This window comes from Colias philodice, chromosome 19, assembly GCF_061535455.1.
Source record: "Colias philodice isolate Cphi_HAF_F1 chromosome 19, ilColPhil1 Martin Lab GWU primary, whole genome shotgun sequence".
In the NCBI taxonomy this organism is placed as follows: domain Eukaryota; kingdom Metazoa; phylum Arthropoda; class Insecta; order Lepidoptera; family Pieridae; genus Colias; species Colias philodice.
Genome location: NC_143104.1, coordinates 6,546,550 through 6,567,529, shown reverse-complemented (window position 1 = coordinate 6,567,529; position 20,980 = coordinate 6,546,550). Strand labels below are relative to the sequence as shown.

At 31.8% G+C, this 20,980-nt stretch overlaps 2 protein-coding genes across 2 annotated transcripts in view; one reads left to right on the top strand and one right to left on the bottom strand.

Annotated features, from left to right (window-relative positions):
• The window catches only part of LOC149480005 (uncharacterized), a 340,612-nt gene that overhangs the window by 300,306 nt on the left and 19,326 nt on the right, over positions 1-20,980 (bottom strand). The gene's annotated exons all lie outside the window — the stretch shown is intronic.
• LOC149480004 (zwei Ig domain protein zig-8-like) overlaps positions 5,694-20,980 on the top strand; it is a 70,147-nt gene continuing 54,860 nt past the window's right edge. The window contains exons 1-2 of the mRNA XM_089707280.1: positions 5,694-5,922; positions 19,769-19,910. Of these exons, the coding sequence (XP_089563406.1) occupies positions 19,871-19,910 (40 nt within the window). The 5' untranslated portion in view covers positions 5,694-5,922; positions 19,769-19,870. The remainder of the gene's footprint in view (positions 5,923-19,768; positions 19,911-20,980) is intronic.

The following is a 20,980-nucleotide window of genomic DNA, read 5'->3' as shown; positions in this document are numbered from 1 at the left end:
AATCATTTGTTAAGATTCGTAATTGGCAAGTGACTTTATTAGTCCAATAAACATGAATATTGAAAATTAGAACAAAAGGTACGTAAAGCAAGATGATAAAGTATACATATACAAAAGATATGTTTTACAGCTATGTAACTCTTATAGTTTATAGTATCAAGCAAGGCATGACACATACTGCATAAAATATGACCGTTGCAGTGGACACTACTTGTGAGTTAAATATTTTATTAAATGCATAAATGTCACTGGAGATATATATGTGACTGGTCAATAGCGGATCGATAGCCGACCCAACTACCCTCACTTTGTTAGTAGTCTTGATGAGAGGGACAATTTTAGATTTATTATTTGCCGTGCCGAGTCTAGATAGTACCTACTCACGCATTTTTCTTGGCCGAGCCGTGTCCACACTGGCTAAGCTGCTTCGCGCAGATTGCTTGCTTTGCGAGGCTGCTCGATGTAGACCCGCCTTTTAAAAGGCAGTTGTATACTATCATAGTTTAATTTTAATACATTCGAAATATATTCTGTCCCCCATATTCCTAACTTCTTATGTACCCTTACACAAGTGGTAATTATATTTAGAGGTATCTAATAATCATAATTATATTTCTCTGTTTATTAGATTTAATATTACGTCTTCATGTACGATGTTATATCATACTTTATAATCTGTTTGTTTTAAACTTCATCCTCAATTTTACTCTAATATATATACTGTAACTTTAAACTTTGAAAGTAAAATATACCATTTAGTATACCATCCATACAATTAATTGGCCCTAACTCGAAACGTTAGTTGCAGAACGTCTAAATCAAGTGAAGCCAATGAACGTCAGAAGGTAAATGGATGGTCTGAGAGAATACGAAGTTTCATAAATTGTTCCATGAAAACTGCTGCGTCAAAGTTATTTTCTCGTAGATGGCTTTTGGTTCTTTACCTAGGGTAAAGGTGAGGTGGATAGTTGTAAGCGTAAATGATATTAATGCTTACTATATTACACAAGGTTTAGTGTCTAGATTTTAGAATTATGTGGCTAGTTAACATAATTGTATCGGGTTGTTAAAGGACGACATTATACGACATTAAAAGTAATTCTTATATCTCGTAGAGTTCAAATAGTTTTGTGAACTTGTCTTTAGTTTATTTTCAACACTGATTAAGTTGTCTTCAATAACGTAATTCTTTATTTTCATAATTAACAATTAATACACCAAACACGCATTTGAAACAATTGTAATATTCAAGTTGGATAATTCTGGCTATTGTCGTGAAATCAATCTCTACCATTTTCTTATAGCTTTTTTTCAGCGTAAATTTAAATTTTTACTCAAAGTTCATTCGTATACAGTAAATAGTAAAAAGTTAAGTAATCGACGTTTATCTCGAAGTATCCAAGCTTAGTATTAATCGTGTCTTAACAAACAGGCATTTTAAATTTTATCGTAAAATTGACCGTTCATTTTCTATTCCACAAGGAAGATGTGGGTTAATATAATCCGATAAAATGTATACAAAGGCGTCCCTGGCCTACTTATCTCTTATCTGCTATTATAAAGTGTATTATAGGTAATTTATTGGCTTATTATTTGCTTATTAAAAAATATGGCGTTAGAAAAGGCGTGAAACATGAACAAAGATGAGTAAGTCATTAACGCTTATTCAGCGTTCATAATTTTCCTTTTATAAATAACTACTTAACAAAATAAATTACTGAAATCTAACTCTATTCACCACTTAAACTAAAAATGCTGAAGCGTTTTAAATTCAACGTCTAAACATTCGTAAAAATGCAAAAGTATTTTAATTATTTCAGAGCGATTAAACGAACTTAGCTTTGCGATAAAAATTCTATTTCTCGGTAACGCAATCGTTTCATTTTTCGCTTTTCCTATTACGCTTCGACGAAGTTAACGGATCTATACTGATTGCTGGTGATTACATTGGTTAATCGCTACTGTTCTTAGCGTAGGTCATCAATTACGAGCAAAGAAAATTTATATAGCATGCTGAAATGTTGCTTGTTATTTTAAGACTGCTTGCTACGTAGTAGTTGAACAAGTGTTTCAATTTAATTTGACAAAAAGATATAAGTTCCTAGGTTCCTAGTTAAATTTTAATGTCACAATATGACTATCAACTCTGAAGTTCTTGTAATAAATGGACCATTAATTTAAAACTCTCTGATAATCTGATAATTCCAACATCAAATGTACATAATATTTGAAGTAGGTATTGTAAAGTTTTTAATCCCGATTATTTCTTGCTCGGGGAAAATTTCAATTACTCGTTACACCTACATACTAAATTAAAATACGTTCAGTTTTTTATTCCGGATTTGAGATATCTAATGAAAAATATTCATGTGTAATGTTGAGTAAAAATAAGTATTTATATCAAATTCATCAGCGGGTTAAAAAATTAAAAAACTTTACTCACGCGTCAAAGTCCGACTACCACACGTAAACGTAATTTGTGATCCCATTTAATATTTAATTGTAATTAACATTCTCAGTTTAAATAACTCTAGCTCAAAAATAACTTATCAAATATTTAAACAACAAACAACAAAATTGTTATGGTTTACGTTAACCACAATCTGACGAGCAATAAATATGAAAATGTCACATAGAATTCAATTTTGTGGTAAAACATTATTAGCATATAAACAAACGTTGCTAATTAAATTTATCTCACTAATATTATTTTAGTATTAAAGTATCAGATGTAAAATTAATATTCACTGTACATATTTAATCTAGAAATGAAAAACCGGCAATATTTTACGCGGAATGCTGTTAACAAAACAGATTTTAATATTGCTAATTGTCCAACAATTACATAAATTACACCAGATGCGTTGCGGTAATCGTTAAATTGTTTAAACAAGATCTGTAGAAAGTCATTTGGAAAAGGTAATTGCTATCATTGTTTTCCTTTTAATGAATTTCATTTTTATTTCATTAAATACTGTACAATAAGCGCGAAATAAATATTGAGACAATTCTTGTAGATACTGATCATTAAGGGAGGTGTGCGTATATTTACTATTTGCTAGATTTTATATGATACTAGCGGTCCGCCCCGGCTTCGCCCGTGGTACATGTGAAAAATAGATGTTGGCCGATTCTCAGACTTACCCGATATGCATAGAAAATTTCATGAGAATCGGTCCACCCGTTTCGGAGGAGTATGCAGACTAACATTGTGACACGAGAATTTTATAAGTATATAAGATTAAGTATGATAACTATTTCAATACTAACGTTATATTCTGCAACTTGTCTTATTTTAGACACAAAGAAATGATCTAAAAGTGGTATCATTTTTTAAAGTCCGGACTCGAAAGCGATAATTAAATATTGACGACCCGAGGTAGAGCTTCGATGCACAGGTATGAGAGAACGACTATGGAGATAACAGTGTCATTTTTAATATTTATAACAACATAATAGTTAATTTATTAAGTGATAATATTTATCTCGTCTCACATTATTCGGTAAGTATATTTGGACAAATTAATAGAAAATGATTGTGATATCCACTATCGAGTATTTGCTCAACACAATATTAGTTTGTTCTTAGCATTATAATTTATTTAGTTGCATAAAATAACATTTAATTATAATCCTTAGCTCCCAGTGCATTTCTAAAAACTAGACATAGCCTAAATGCTTTAAGCCAAAGCTTGTTTGCCATAAGTCTATAACTGATTCATTCTGCGCCTTCATTCCACAAGCATCTCAATACTAAATATTCGTTTGATGTAGTTGTATTTCTAAAGACTGTTTGGTCTTAATAAAGTTAAGAATTCCATGAAAAAGCATTAGTTATCATCATTACATAGTATAAAACAAAGTCGCTTCCCGGTAGCCGCACCGCTACGTATTATTAGATCTTTAAACTACGCAAAGGATTTTAAATCTACTTTTAAAGTGAAACCTCTTTACAGGGCCACAAACTTAACTGACCCGGTGACGGTGTCACTGATGTCGATTTTAGTGCCGCTTAATATTATTTCCCCGGATGCAAGGGTAAAAATAATGTCATTGCCAATGGTGTAAATTAACGTTAATAAGTAACTTTTTATTTATACAAAATATTCCGTATGAAAAGTCTGTGAAAATGTGACATTTCAAAAAGGAAGCACGTAGTTCCAGTTTATGCCACCGGGTCAGTTAAGTTTGTGGCACTGTAGGCGCGTTGATGGTAAAATTTCAATGTCGCGTCATGGCAATACCATCACGTCATGGAGCAAAGTGACGATTATAGTACCGATGTTTGAATCTTGAAAAGAAGTTTCACTTCTGACACGTGTGCTCAGCACACACGCCTTTTTTAATAGATAGAGTGGTTCAAGAGTTGTGGTTCAATTTCAAGCAAACAACATTATTAAATGTACGGACTTTTTCAAACAGGTTATACAAAGGAATACTGTGAAATCAATACTTAAAGCTTCATTAATAAAACAATAAACACGCAGAAGAAATTATACTTGCACAAACAATCAATTTTCTTATCTAGCGAATCGGGAAGCAAAGTTCCTTTATTGAGTTTCATTTCCTCATTTTCCTTTTATCTGCTAATATAAACCCCGTTTCGACAAAAGCCTGTATAATTCATTAATTATATCGTATTAGATAATTTATTTCGCCTTTTAGCCATGCTCTTATCAATATGAAAAGATATACACAAGAATGGTCATTGGTATGTTATTTTCTCTTTATCTTATATTTTAAGTATACTATCCTAAAATATATTTTTTCCAAGATGAAAAAGCTAGTTTTTTTATATCTAAATTCTATGATGATTTCTAACAGGGCCTCCGTCTGGCACATATATAATAGAAAATTAAATTAAAAAAATACGACCCACGAAAAAGTTTATACTTTTATTAAGTTTATAGAACTCGTAAATTATGAATAAAAGAAGTCGTAAACATTATAACGTCGTGGTTGGTTAGAGGGAAATATTTACATGCGCATTGAGATTCAAATATTCCGTTTTGATCTTGCAAATGAGCTCACGTCTAAAGGCCGAGCAAAGGTTTTAGTTTTAAGAGACGAGGGAGCATGGACTGGGCCGGAATGGAATAACTTGTCCGTCGGCAAACTGCCAAAAATCATCGCAAGCTTCATTCTCTTTATTTGCAGGCTCGCTGAACGACAATCTCTGCGTGCAGGGTGCACTAACGTTCCATAATCGATACTGATACACACCTCCATAGATCCAATGCTCGATCTAACTCACAGATATTTTATGTGATTACGAGTTTGGGACCGACTTTCGGAAAGTTCGTGTTCCCGTGCACGGACCAAGTTGAAGTTCAAAATATGCTCCGGATTGTGAGTCGAAATAAACTTATCCGCTCATAATGAGGGTACGGCTAACTTCTTCGGGTTTTAATTTCTAATGAGCTCTCCTGTGACAAAGTTGTGCGGAGGCTATTTTAGTATATGATTTTAAATGGGAATCCGAATTCGTCTGCATTACGAAAGTTTGACAGTCATAAAAGTGTAAGTGGATAAAATTGAATATTTTGTAAGTAGGTATTAAGCACGGAACGTCACAGAGGCGGTGATGTGAGATATCAAATTATAAGAGGTTGTTGACGCATGCGCGTTGGTAGCCGTCACCCCTAACGTCCAGTCTGCTCGACGCTTGTGCCCTCTCCGAACGAGCCTGCGCGATGCGCGAAAACCAATTTTAACACTCGCGCATTCGGTTTTAAAACCAGCGTTCCTACTTCGAACTTTGAAATTGTTAACATAAACAGTATCCCCGGGCTTTATTTTTTTTTATTTCGTGGGACTTAAAAATTTTGTGCCAGTGACTGAGGAATAAGTGCTATTTGACACTTTTAAAGTGCTGTGAAGTGCGGTGAAACTATTTTTGTTTTCTCAAATTTAAATTGTTTGGTCGGTAAGAAATTGTAAATATATTTTTTGTGAGCTTAAAAATATTTTATCTTAGAGTCAGTGGGGACAATTTTAAATTTACCGTCGTTTAATTTACTTTATATTGTAGAGTTCATTTTTAGTAACGATTTTAGCGGGAACTTAGTGATATTGAATATAAAATTTTCTTTTAAGTTAAAAGAAATACCTGGTTTCTGCCATTGTTATCAATATATTATATAAATTAAAAATAATTAAAGTATGTTAGGAATTTACTTATAAATTTATAAAGAATAGCTAATAATCATGAATGGAGGACAAATTTCGTTTTTTTTTTAGTTTATCACAAAACATAATTGTATCAACACAAAAATAATTAATTTTCAATAAAATTATTAACGTTTATTAATTTATTTTTGTTTTATTACTCGAAATCATTTTATATTTTTTATAAACTAAATACGCTTATTGAAACGCTTTTACCTACCAATTTGTTATCTCTTGATTACCTTATACTGAAAATGGGAATATTTTATGAAATATAATATTATTATGGTACAGGCTTTTACTTGGGATAGGTTGGGAAGAATAGCTTTTTACTAACATTCAAGTGTACAAATAAGAATTTAAATGCAAATACGTATTTATCTTAATACTATTATAAAGGCGAAAGTTTGTAAGGATGTATGGATGTATGGATGTTTGTTACTCTTTCACGTAAAAACTACTGAACCGATTACAATGAAATTTAGCACACATATAGAGGGTAACTTGGATTAACACATAGGATAGGTTTTATCCCGGAAATCCCACGGGAACGGGAACTATGCGGGTTTTCCTTTGAAAACGCGGGCGAAGCCGCGGGCGGAAATCTAGTATATTATAAAGGAAACAAGAAGATAATTTTTTACCTGCATCAATGAATGGATTAATCCAAGACGTCTTTAACAGACCCAAAATTAATAGTTTAACTATCTATTAAATAGACATCGTACGGTATCGTCTCCCATCTTCAGACCAGCTGCAGCAGAATCAGATCGGGTATCATCATCAGACCAGCTGAATGACGTCATATTATTGTTCTATCATTAGATTTTTCCAGAAATGTCAATAAGAATACACACATACACACTTACGCTTCTTATATTTCATTACATAGTTAATTACGGAGTTACAGCTCTAATAAAATTACATATTTACACTTAATAAAAATACTTAACATAATTTTATAAATAAATGGACCATCGCTTTTGGAAAGCTTTCGGTCCTGCATCAGATTTTTTCACGGGTATATTATATTATCTTCTATCGCATTGAATTATGGTAGTAACAACACAGAGTGAGCAGCTCTTGCGCAATTTTTCTAATTTCAGTCTAGGTTAAAGAGATAAAACTAAATCTTAAAATGCTTAAACTGACATTTATTTGAAACATTTAAAATTAAAACTTTAAAATCTGCCTTTTAAATTAAATTTACCGTGAAATTCCCGTCTGCATATATTGCGTTCTCGCGTCAGTGTTGTTACTTTTTTTCTGAATTATTTCAATGAAAATGGATGCTTGCAATGTACCATTTTGTGTGGCCATGCTTTATTATTATTTTTGGATAATTTTATTTATTCATCTATAGTAACAAAAACAGAAAAAAGAAACTTGTAGGTTGTATTCCATACGGTACTATAATATTATATTAGTATACGGTTGAACAGCAAAACCTTTTGGTAGCTTAGGGCAACAACTACCTATATCCTTAAATGTACCCAGATTTACCGGGGCCGAGCCATTGTCAAAAGTATTCTAAGTATCTTATAATGATGAAACAAGTTTTTCGTAGGTTTCTCTAAAACTTAATCCGTCTATATTCAGTGTTCGCGTTTATAAATTGTAGTTATTCTATAACAATAGTGTTACCTTAATTGTTAAATTATCTACAAAATGGACGATAAACTTTACCAACATAAAAGAGAACGGAAAATAAAACTATTACAAAGTAAAATAATGAAGGCTTAAGGTAAAATGGTTCCAAGTTAGTGTCTGTGTTTATACTTGCGTGTAAACTTAATCCAAATCTAGACTTTTCGTTTGATATGTAATAGTATTTTGATAATAGCTTTTGAAATTGACTTGATTTTATTTAATTGTGATTAACTTGGTTGATGGATTCATTATAATATTCCAACAGCTTTCTTACCTAGGTTTTTTCTCTAATAAATCATGTTTTTCTGTCCATATTATGTACCTACTCATTCTTCACTTATTATATTGTTGTTTCGACTAGCAATAGCTAATGCCAGATAATATTATAACGTTTTTCTTTTATGTACCCATTATTAATCTATTTGTATTTCTATACTAGTAGTTTGCCGCGGCTTCGACCGTTGTACATGTTTACGTTATCTCCGGAAGAACAATTCTCGTACTCGGAATATTATGAAAAAAGAATTAAAGAAATCGGTTCAGGCGTTCTGCGCTTACCAACAAATTTTACGATTCATTTTTATGTTTTATATTATTTCATCCGATTTACAGGCGTGAAAAACTTGTAAACGGATAGATTTATAGGCATAACTTACCAACTTACATTTCTATTTTAACGAGTAATAGAGATATTCAATCTTTCTGTATAGACTGTGACAGATTTATTTTTCTTTGTTTACTCTACAATATCAGCGGGGATTATGAAACAATTTTTTGGTGAAAGACTCAAAGACTCGAGTGTTTCTTTCCTTCTTATATTCTAATATTATAAACATATTTTAATTAGGAAATATACAACATGTTTATTTTACATCACACTAGCTGTTGTCATAATATTACAGGAGTAACAATTCAATAAAACGGTCAAGCAGTTTTCATTTAAATTAGGTTCATAGGTCAATATCAAAATCATTTCCTACCTAATACTTGTATTAGGTAAAAAAAGCCTAAATCTTTTTATTCCCTGCACGTCAAACGGAATGTTTTCGATAGAAAAAAAACTAAACAGCTATGTTATGAAAATGTATTTTCTTATCCTCAATATGTTTTATTTATTTACAAAATATACATCCAAGTATGTTTATCAGGCTCACAGAAACTTTGTTTGGTTAAACTCTAAATGGTGTTGTGCGAAGTTGTTTGGTATATTTATTCATTTTTTATTTTTCCTAGCCAATGCTCTTTGTAACATTTTCTGTGTTATTTTATCGTACTAGATATTGACATATATACTTTTTTCTTTTGTTACAAAAACTTACTTGTATGTGTAATGGAAGTGAGATTCCGAGTCCCTGATGGGATTTTACATTTCACATAGAAACACATTTTAGTTTGTTTTGGAAACAAACAACACTAATATGGCTACAAATATTATGAAAGAAAATCGCATTGCCGGTAGGTATAACGTTTCTTCATTTTGAAACGCGTAATAAATACCACGAAAATTTCAAACAAGTAACAAAACATTATAAAGTGCATACAGTGTATAATAATTATTGTAATATAATAAAGATTTCGGCTTTTTTTGTAGGTAGTAGGTAGGTACGTGTAAGACTTAGCCGAAAACAGCGTTGTAACGCTGTCTCACTATTCCTGCGAAGATCTCATTTCATCATAAACTTGTTGAAAAGCTAAATTCCGTAATGATTGGCACGACAGTTGCCGAAAATCAAATTCTTTGACCTTTTGAAATGAATCTCATCTTGTAATGGGTTCTGAAAGAGTTTTAATTTGTATTGAATCTGATTGAAACGGATCCAATTAGAGATCGATCCATGCTTACCTAACTTTTAGCTTTATCTTTTACGCTCGCACAATCTTGCTAATGACTCTATTCAGCTGTCTTCAGTATGAAGACTCGTGGTAATTTTTTAATAATATTAATGTGTTATTTTATTCATAGAGTTCGCTATTAGTAGATATCAAATTAACGATACTTGTGCGTGTACTAGTATGGTTTTTCTCCAAAAAGTTCTATAAGAAACGACATGTATGATGCTACATAGGTAATGTAATAAATTCATAATATATTCTTATATTTATGTAAAGAAATATAAAAAGCTTTTCCTCCGCACTTATAGACTATAGTAGATATATTAGTAGGTATGCGATACGAACATATACATTACCGTCGTTTATTGAAATAAGCTCTGTTGGAGTTAGCGATAACCTCTTTAAATATTCAAAAGGTAATCTGTTTATTTCCAAGACATCAACTATCTGTATATTTTACTTTTGCCTTTATTTTATTATAATTTATGGTTGGTTAGACGTCACAGAACACTTTTAAAGAAAAAATAAATAAAAGATTTTATCGTCAGAAACTGTTGACGTTTCCGGTTACATTACTTCTCATATTTTCCATACAGATACTAAACTATATACAAACATTCAAATGATTGAATGAATATGTATTCAAATATACATAAATCAATACATTTTTGTAAGTAAACGTTTTATATTCTTTTTAGCTCGTTGCGTCGCCCATATAAATCACGTCGTTAATATTTATAGTCCATATATCACTGTAGCAAGTATTTTTTTCAAAATGTCTAGCCTTTGTTATATAAAACATTATCCCAATCGGACTTTAGGGAGCTATATATACGTGGAATGTGGTGAATTATAAAAGAAGGCTAACACAATCAAATAAGATTCCGAAATAATGTACCGAGAGAAATATTACAAAAATTGCTTTTATTTCTATGGGGAATCTGAACGTATAAAGATAAAAAATAAAGTGGTACCAAAAAACAAAACACACATCGAACCTGAATAAAAATACACTTGACGTATTATTGTACGATGTAACATGATTAAATAATTTAGAATAATACATTTGCAAATTGTAATGTAAACGTTTATTTCTTTATTTCTATCAAAAAAGACACGTTCATGCGTCATTTATTTGCGTACTAGTGATCCGCCCCGGCTTCGCCCGTGGTACATATTTAGTATCCTATGTCCTTCTCCTGGCTCTAAACTACCTCCCTGCCAATTTTCAGCTAAATCGGTTCAGCCGTTCTTGAGTTATAAGTGGAGTAACTAACACGACTTTCTTTTATTATATATATATATATATATATATATATATATATATATATATATATAATAAAAGAAAGAAAGAATATAATAAAACACAATTTCTTCACAATGGGCAGCGTTGGGCGAGTAGAGGCAATCACGATAGTGTAGAAGGGCCTAAATGTGATCGGCCGTCATTATAGGTTCATGATCGCCGTAACGACGGCAAGCATCGACGATTATTTTGGGCCAACGTTGCCCACTATGTAGAGGGCCCATAAGGAAACGTGCAGAAGTGAAAAATTGTACTTTGACGAAATTTCCCCACAAACATTACCAAAATTGATGGATTCAACCAAGATTTGCCATTGATTAAAGAAAAAGAAACTTTATCTTCGAGCAAAATCACATCTTGATTATATTTGCCCCAGCTCACGATCCGTCATGGTTAGGGAGCCAGGTGCAAATTTGGTTAACTATTTCCTCTCAAGAGATAATTCGTCAGACGCATGAGAGTATAGTATTATAAAGCCTCGTGAACGTCAGCTGGCGCTCGGTTGGGGGGGTGAGCGGTTGTAGCCTCCCACGCACATAGGAAAAAAAATACATTAATTCATTCATTTCCTCTCAGCTAAAAATTTGTCAAATTGCTGGTTACAACATGGTGTATTATACGTCAGCTGGGGTCTCGAACATGAAAGTTAAATTTAAAGAAAAATTTATTTTCCGTTATTTCCTCTCAAACAAAAATTTACCTGATGATAGCTTATATGTAACTGTGGATAAATATATATGTCAGCTGGCTGTATCTTGGTGGAAAAACCGTCAGCTGATACGGGAGGCTACAACCGCTCTTCCCCCCAACCGAGCTCCAGCTGACGTTCACGAGGCTTCATAATACTATACTTTGATGCATTTTACTAATTACCGCTTGAGAGGAACTTGGTCATAAAATCTGCTGCTGGCTCCCGGACCATCAATCCCAAATTGTATCTATTCTGGATTAGAACGGGATTGAAAGATATGTTATTAAATTATTAAACTTATGATATTCGTAGTTACACGCAAAACATAGAAAAATAGTCAGTATCGAAAGGATAAGGATTATAATATGATAGGTATTTAGCTGCTTTTCACGTAGCACGAAGACAATATTATGTTATGCAGTTCCTTTACGTTATCATATTGCTAAAGGCTATTTTACGTTTTAGCTCAACTTGCACTATACTATGTTTTACTTTTGTCCTAAACAAACCTGGCGGCGGACAGTCATAGACGAAGCCAAGAAAATCGGGAAAACCTGGAGCGAAATCAAGGGAAGCCCTCGACAGAAACGCCTGGCGGAGCACTGTGGATGCCCTCTGCCCCAGCTAGGGGACACAGGAACATAAGTCAAGCACTATACTATGTAGTTACATACACAGTATGATGTAACATGAATATTATGTCTTTTTTTATTTTACTTATTTGCAGATAAAAGTCTTCTTAAAATGATGGTGAATTAAATAAATACATTACTAGATAGAAAACAAATATTTTCGAGAAACCATTAAATTTTCATGAAAAATTATAATTTATGAGGCGAAAAAAATTAAGTCAACAAAGCTCAGCGCGCGCCATTTTATAGGATCTACGTATTCCGCACCTACGCATTAAAATCGATATGGTTTTAGTATTACAGAGGGAATTTTAAAGACTTTTTATTTTACAAGTAGCTTAAAAATAGATTATAAACCTAACATTTTCGAATATTCTAGATATTATTGGACTCAATTTAACAAAACTGACAGTTATTTATAATTTTTTAATAAAATAATTTGTAGTGCCGCCAAAATGAACAAAACATAGACATCAGTAAATAATTACATTGTTGATTTTACTTTCATGCGTTATATAAAAAGTTTTCACAAAAATTCTTATAAATTCCACACCAATTTAGGGAACATTGTATATTCGCATCCCATCCAGATCAACGCGCTCAAAAGATTTATTCCATGTACCGACCGCCAGAACCAATATTGGTCTTCGTGTGCCTCTTCACAGAATGTCTAGTTTTTATAATACTTATATGAATGATCTTGATATGTTTTCTTGTTCCTCTTCGTCTTACAAAACGAATGTAAAAAAACTGCTACTGAACACATAAGAATGTTAATGGTATTTACCTCCGTCTTTATGTAACTACTCATGTTAAATATTAATTATTATCAACTAGGTATGTTTTCCCTGTCTCTCCTACTGCTGGGTGTTGGCAAAAATAATATATGTTCGCAGTGAAAACACCATAAGGAGACATTTTCATGTATCTTTAGTTAGTAAGATCTGTTTTGTTTTATATATCTCTGTCTTTGTCTCTGTATGTTTTCCAATAAAGAAAATAAATAAATATTCCTTCCAAGTTGCAGAGAATTATTTCTTATCAGAGCACTATTGACCCGAATGCTATACTTTTTGGCACCCCGCTGCAGTTGACACACTTCGCTATCGATGTACCAAACTTCTTTACAGAGGCAATATACAATCACAAATTTGTACAAGGTCTCGTAAACTCGATAAATTTCGAGTTGAACGTTGTAAATTACTTTTTTTCTCTAGTGCCATCATATGTTAGGTCAAGGGCCAGTCTCCGCAGAAATTTTATATTAATTAAGTGTATAGGTACGTATTTTTATTTAACGATCAAAAAGGTAGATACTTCAAGACTCTATCTTAGGTCATAAGTATATAATAAAAATAAATTAATATAAAAAGATCGAATAACTTTCAGATATAAACTTGAAGCTTTTGATATAGTACTTGGTTAAGCCAATCAAATTTTGTAAAATGTAAATTTTGCATTTGAAATATTTTAAGCCTTATTACAAGTGATAATGTAAGGTATATAATTACAAAACTAATGCCTACTATACTACGCCTATACGTGTTTCCAGTCCGACAGTTCGACACTGATTGATCCTTCTCCGCTATAGTCGCAAGTATAATATAATATGCGCGTAGGATTAATAATTAAAATACCCTCATGTGTATACTAACTATGTATACTAACTATGTATACTAACTCAAAGCTCTATCCACTAAAAAATAATTTAGACGTACATTTCTTAATTCTAGTTCACTATTGAGATTTATCAAAGGATGTTTTGTAATCAGTTTTCTCAAAAAAGTTCATTTTCTATAAGGCTGTGTTACAATAAAATTGCATAAGTGTTTTCTTTATAGCTTTCTTATCTTTTGCAATAGCAATATTATATTAATAAAATGCGAATTTTATACAATAGAATAGCGAAATAATTTTAGTAGTAGGTACCTTGTGGCAATTGTTCGCGCACTGGCTCCCGTAGGAATAAATAATGGTTCAAAATTTTTCAGAGGCGGGAATGAGACCAAACAAAGAAGTTGTAAAACAATTTTATTATTATTAGGCAAACAATGTTTGTTAAAATGAATTAGCCTATTCTAAATGAAAGATATGTTTACGAAATGTTTGCGTTCCGTATTTTATTAAATAATGCAACGTAAACCGATATTTGCAAATATTTTATAACTGATATATTATTAGTGCTGTTAAATTGTATTTTTTGTTTTACCAAATATTATTTTCGAATATTCGATGTGTAATGGATTATGGATAAACTGAGTATTTTTTGTTTGCCTAAAAATATTTTTCTTTGGAAATAAAACCGCTATTTGCACATTTGCTGTAGTAATATTATATTATTTTTATACATAGCAATTTTAATATCTCGATCAATGGAATAGTTAGTTTACTTCAATATAAAAAGTTTAGATGTTAACATGAATAAATAAATTAATGAAAATACATTATTTGAACCAGTAACAGAAACAATACCAAAAGACCACATGTAGAGACGTATTAAATTTGAATAAATAAATTGTGGTCGGTGTATATATCTAATAATTATACAACACCAACCAATAATTAGAACACATTAAAATTATAGACAATTTACTTATAAATCCAAATTTAGTATAATGTAGATAGAAAGTCATACATTATATCTTAAACACCTCTCCTGAAATTATAGACTTCGGAAAATAATTGCCGTTCAAAATTATACTTAGTTTTAATAATGAATGTCCATTTTTCGACATTCCAATAATAATTATAGGTTTTAAACATGTATAGATATTAAATATTATATATCGTAGGTGTAGTATACGTCAATATTAAAGGCTGGTTTCAGTTGCTGATAACCTACTTGACACATTTTGATGAATCATAAACGTTATCATCATGTTAACAGATAGATAGGCTAAACTAAATTAATTTAGAAGCTGAAAAACTGGGCATCATTTTTTTTTTTTAATGAAAAAGTATACGAAGGTAAAAATAGCCTTTGCTCATATTCGAAGGCGGCAAGCACTTAAAAGTAATCTAATTTCACAATAATTATAAAGTAAATAGGCGCCTCTTTTTAGCAATGAAAAGTGCACTCGCCTATAATTAACTCGGCGTATCTGCTTAATTAAGCGTTGCGTTGGAGGAGCCCTCCACTGGATATTAATAGCTGCGGAAAATGAGAACTCTGTAATAAAAAAATATGCTTTTTCGGTCACTGGATTAGATTTCTATCGGATTTTCGATAGACATTTATTATAATACGATGTCATAGTAATACGAATTCAATTTTGTTAAATATATATTTTGCATTTGAAATAAGTTTTGTAAGATTCCATTCTAAACCGTTGTTTTTTCAAGGATAATAGAACCGCTCAAGCTATATTACTCACCAGTGAAGCTTCCATTAAATCCTCGGTTGCTATTCTAGCGATGCATAATCAATATGAAAAGCGATGCGGCACGGAAGGATAAATATTGAAAATTCAAAAGTTTAAAACCGATAATAGGATTTTACGGCGAATGTTTTCCGGGAACGTTGCTTAACGCGGCTCGGCTAAGTCTCACCACACAATCCGTTCTGATTGCACAAACGCTTTTCCGAAACGTAAAATTTTTACGTCCACACCGCGGCCCGGCGAAGTCGTATTTTAAATAAAGGTCCAAATTCGAGAGGAATCTTTGAATATTTCAAATGTAATTGACGGCAACGCGACGAGACGACGCAATTTTATTCAATTACAGATGAAATGTTACAAAACTTTTCTAGGTTTTATAAAAACTCCCGATTTTTCGTTGGAAACAGTTTTGAATTTAATCTCGTTTCTGATTAAAAAACTAGCTGGAAATATTTAATTTGTACGCTTTCATGAGTTTAAAGTACCGTAATTCGAATGAAATTCCTAAATTGAAAAAATAACAAAAGCTTTCGTCTCGATATTGCACATGCTTCTAATACTGTGTAAAACATCGAATAAACATTCTAGATATATAAGAGGTATGTGTTTGTAATCTCCATACATTTTCCTGTGTTTTCTAAAAAGGATAAGCTGTGAATAGATAGTTTATTTACACGCTTCACACGTAAGGTTTGCCGCAGGCGACCGCCGAGGTCATAAACTGTATGAAAAACTGAGCTTGAACATGTTATAACCCACTCGTGTCCACCTCCCCTTTATCATGTTCAAAGTCAGTAAAAGCAAGATAAACCCTTTAAGGGTGTAATACAAATTTTGCCTACTAAGCAATTACTCCCCTACCTAGATAATTTACACCTGAGGGTTGCGATAGATGGAAATAAGGAATTTTCTAATAAAGCATAAATGTAGGGCGTATTAACACAAATTATTATTCGGAAAACTAATTATTTATACATATTTGTTTTTAAAAAACGAGTCAATGGTAATTTGTAATGATTTAAGATACTAAATGGCCAATTATTATAATATGCAATGGTTGGTTTTAATTGATTGTTATAATGTGTGTTATATTTGTATATATTTTTGTTATTTTCCTACATTTCACGGTTTTATTTCTCTATAAAACTATAGTTTTAATAATTATAAATGAACTCAAAAACTGACGTAGTCAATCGTTGTGTTTATCTCAAAACTTGCTACTTGAAATGAATGCTTTTAAAAATATTCACGGATAAGTTAGACGATTTTGGAGAATGATGAGGCTATAATATCAGATAAGGTGCTCATAAATTTCCTTTGAAATTTTTATCTAGAATACGGAGACGCGGTAAATCCGTTATCCGTCGTCTAAGATCTAAAAGAAATCTCTATGCAAAATTTTAAGTTCCAAGCGCTTCAATGTAGTCAGTCAGGATTTTCACAGTTTATTCACATTGTTTTTATTTTAAAGTGTATTTCCTTTTGGTGTGTATTTTCTTTATTTTCAATAGGAAAAATTATTGATAAAACTTAGTACACAGCCTCCATCAGTATTATTAATTACCTCGAAGAATTTCTGTAAAGACTGGCCTTCTAAACAAAGTTTACCACTAGTTCGAAGTTCACTGTATTAATTGTACCTGTTTCTTGTATTTTTTTAAAGAAACTGTTATTTAAAATCAATTCAGTAATTCGTAAAATTAATTATTTTTGAAAGTCGTCCGATTAATAACATTTCGAGGAATACATCTCCTTTAACCTTCTAAATTATAATTATTATTCATTCATATTAAACTTTATTTTACATACATTCAATACTATAAATATAATACCAAAGTTAAATATGGCCCGCATAATATGATATGACAATTTAGCTCGGGCAGATTTCTCCAAACTTGTCTATTATACCGCTCTCCATAACAAAAGGTTCACATCGAAATGATATCATATCCCAATGAAAACGCCAACAAAGATATCCCACGCATGACATAATATAAGGACGAAGTGTTCCAATTTTTTACTATACTCTTCAAGTTTATAGACCTATGTAGTGTGTAGATAATCCCGAATTGTGGACAACGTAAGTCCTCCAGAGATAAATCTAAATAGTAGGTCTATTTACGAGATTTGTAGACTCCCCATCGCAATGATTGTACAGGTAAGAAATAAGCTCACGACACTGTTTATCAAAAGAAATACAAGCCTCGGAGAATATTTATCGTCGAACGTAAGATCTCAATAGCACTATTCAACGCTTTTATTGGACGCTTCGAAAACGTCTTCGCAACTCCGCATTCCTTGCAAATTTATATCATCCCGGTCCCTTCTTAGCCTGCAGTCGATTGGGGAAGTATAAATTCGCAATACTTGAAAGCGAGGATTCTTTTCTCCGCCATTCTTTAATGAAAAATATTAGCCATAGTTTCCGGTCTCCATTTATTACTTATACTATTATTTTCTCGTATTTTTCTCGACATAATAGCGAAATAGGAGGCAAAAATTGAGTACGTTTGTTCTGAGATTTTTCCTTTTGTTTCGTGTTCGACTCAATTAGACTTCAGGCGATTGCTAGACGACTAATCTTTCTTTGTCAGAGATTTAAAATCTTTTTATTTATTTCTAGACTTAATTTATAGTTATAAAGCCTTTATAATCCTTTTAAACTAGTTATATTATATACGTACTTATAGTACAAGATATTTTTCAAAGTAATTTTATCATCAATTTTTTATTCAAGTGAGTTTTCATGAAATTTAATTAAGTTCACTTAACTGCCAAGAGTTTCTAACTCCTCTTAAAGTTTTAGTTTAAAACCATTGTTTTACCGTATTTGAATTTTTTCATCCAGCACGTTGCTACAACCCAAAAGTGATCTCGGCTTGATCCCTCTAAATGGTGTACGTTACACTATGCTTCGCTTTGATTTCAGAGTAGCACAAAACTAGTTTTCGATCTGGCTTGATATTCCACCAACATTGATTACAAAGACGTTCCAATCAATTCCATATGGAAGAGCTTCAGATACGAGATCAAACGGCTATCTATATCGGAGATTATTCCGAATAATACCATCTAGATTGTTTAATTATCATATGAAACTCAAGTTTACATTTGAAATCTAATACTGGAACGTTCATACTGAGTCAACGTGGAGTTATAACGAATATTCAGTTATTTTATCACTTCACTGAATAAATTATGAGTCCGGAAATACGATCATGATCCATACTAATATTATAAATGCGAAAGTAACTCTGTCTGTCTGTCTGTTACTCAATCACGCCTAAACTACCGAACCAATTTGCATGAAATTTGGTATGGAGATATTTTGATACCCGAGAAAGGACATAGGCTACCCTTTATTGCGAAATATGTACCACAAGCGAAGCCGGGGCGGACCTCTAGTATCAAATAAATTATAAAATATTACAAGAATTCAACTTCGTACTTTAACAAGGCAATTTGATCACTATAATATAATGATGAAGCATCCTTGGTATAAAATTTAAATATTTTAAACTGAATTATATTTGCTGTTTTTGTAGTATATTTTAATTTAATTAGTTGCTATCATGATGCTTATTGAAAATGGTTATGTTATTAAATAATCATTGGATATTTAGTAATTTTGACTGATACACAGATTGACAGAGGATTTGTTATAATATATTATTATGTTATTATTTACATTAACGAATAGCTATGTTATTAACTAGTTCGTCTCTGAATGTTATTAACTAGTGTGGTTCTGAAAAATACGTCCAAAATTTAATTTTAAATTCAATTTTAGACTGTCTGGTAACGATAATAAGGGAAGAGGCTGCTATGCTACTTTAAACTTTTTGTGCATTTATATTAAATAAATTACAAATATGTAATGCATCTTATATATAAAAATGAATCGCAAAATGTGTTGGTAAGCGCATAACTCGAGAACGGCTGAACCGATTACGATAATTCTTTTTTTATTATATTCCTTGAAGTATGAGGATGGTTCTTATGTAGAGAAAACGTAAACATGTACCACGGGCGAAGCCGGGGCGGACCGCTAGTTGTTTTATAATAATTTCTTACCACCAAACAATTCCATACCATTCTCTCTTTACAGAAGTCTACTAACACAGTGACAGTGAAGTGAAGTGATACGAACGAACCCATGTGATGTAAGTGATATAGTGGTTAGGTAATTATGTGAAAAGGGACAGCAGTGATGTGGCTCCCGGCGGCGCTGTGTTTGTTCAGCCAATTGGGTATGTATCCTGTGATATTGGCCCTCTTCACAATGGGCAGCGTTGGCCCAACAAATGATCGTCGATGTTTTCCGCTATTACGGCGATCTTGATATAACATCTACAATGACGGCCGATCAAAGACATTGAGGCCCTCTACAGTCTAGACTATCGTGATTGCCTTACGCCCAACGCTGCTCATTGTGAAAAGGGTCCATTATTGTATTATTTTCCTAGTCAAATTTGAACGTTTACAACTGTCTTGAGGAGTGGTATTGAAAGGATGGACGTGAACAGTGTTTACAAAATGTGAAAAAAAAAATATTCATAATAATATTTGATTTCATTAACGCTGTTTCCCTAAAGGTTGGTGTAGTCAAATTCATGGATAAGTGCATAATTGAGAATAAATCATAACAATTAAATAGGTATTAAGAAAATTTAATAAATCATTAAAATAAGCGTTTAAATTCTCGTATCAAAGTAACTTCTCAGACTCCTATATTTTAGAAGCATCTACTTTTTATTCAACGGTGGACAAAAATGATTCATATACAAAACTCCAAGCGTTATATTTTCCCTCCAATTTTAATTACTAAGCTTAAAAAAGTTTAATTTCACTCTAAGCATATAACATTACTTCCATTAACATTATGTATGAGAGATAACCTTAATAAGAATATTAAATTACAAAATCCCTGATGACCAATTTAATGAAATTAATTCAAAATCTCGACAAAGTTCCTTTTGTAACGAAAATTAATTAGTGTTGTTTATATAATGGGGCAAAGAAACCTCTTACACCCGTCCTTTTTTTGCTCCAACATCAAATAAACTTAGTGTTTCTAAACAACATTAAGCAAATGTTCAAAGCTGGATTATCTAAATGACTCCACATTTTATTTGCTTAGTGTTAAACCAACGTCTTTATTTAATCTAACTAAATAAACACATTAAAGGAATACGTATCTGCTTTTTCTGTACACATTTTTAATTCAAAACATACTTAATTTCTTGAGAATAACATGGACATTTTAATCGTTAAGAATTCGCAGAAATTTGACAATATGTAATCAGGAAAGGGACTGAAT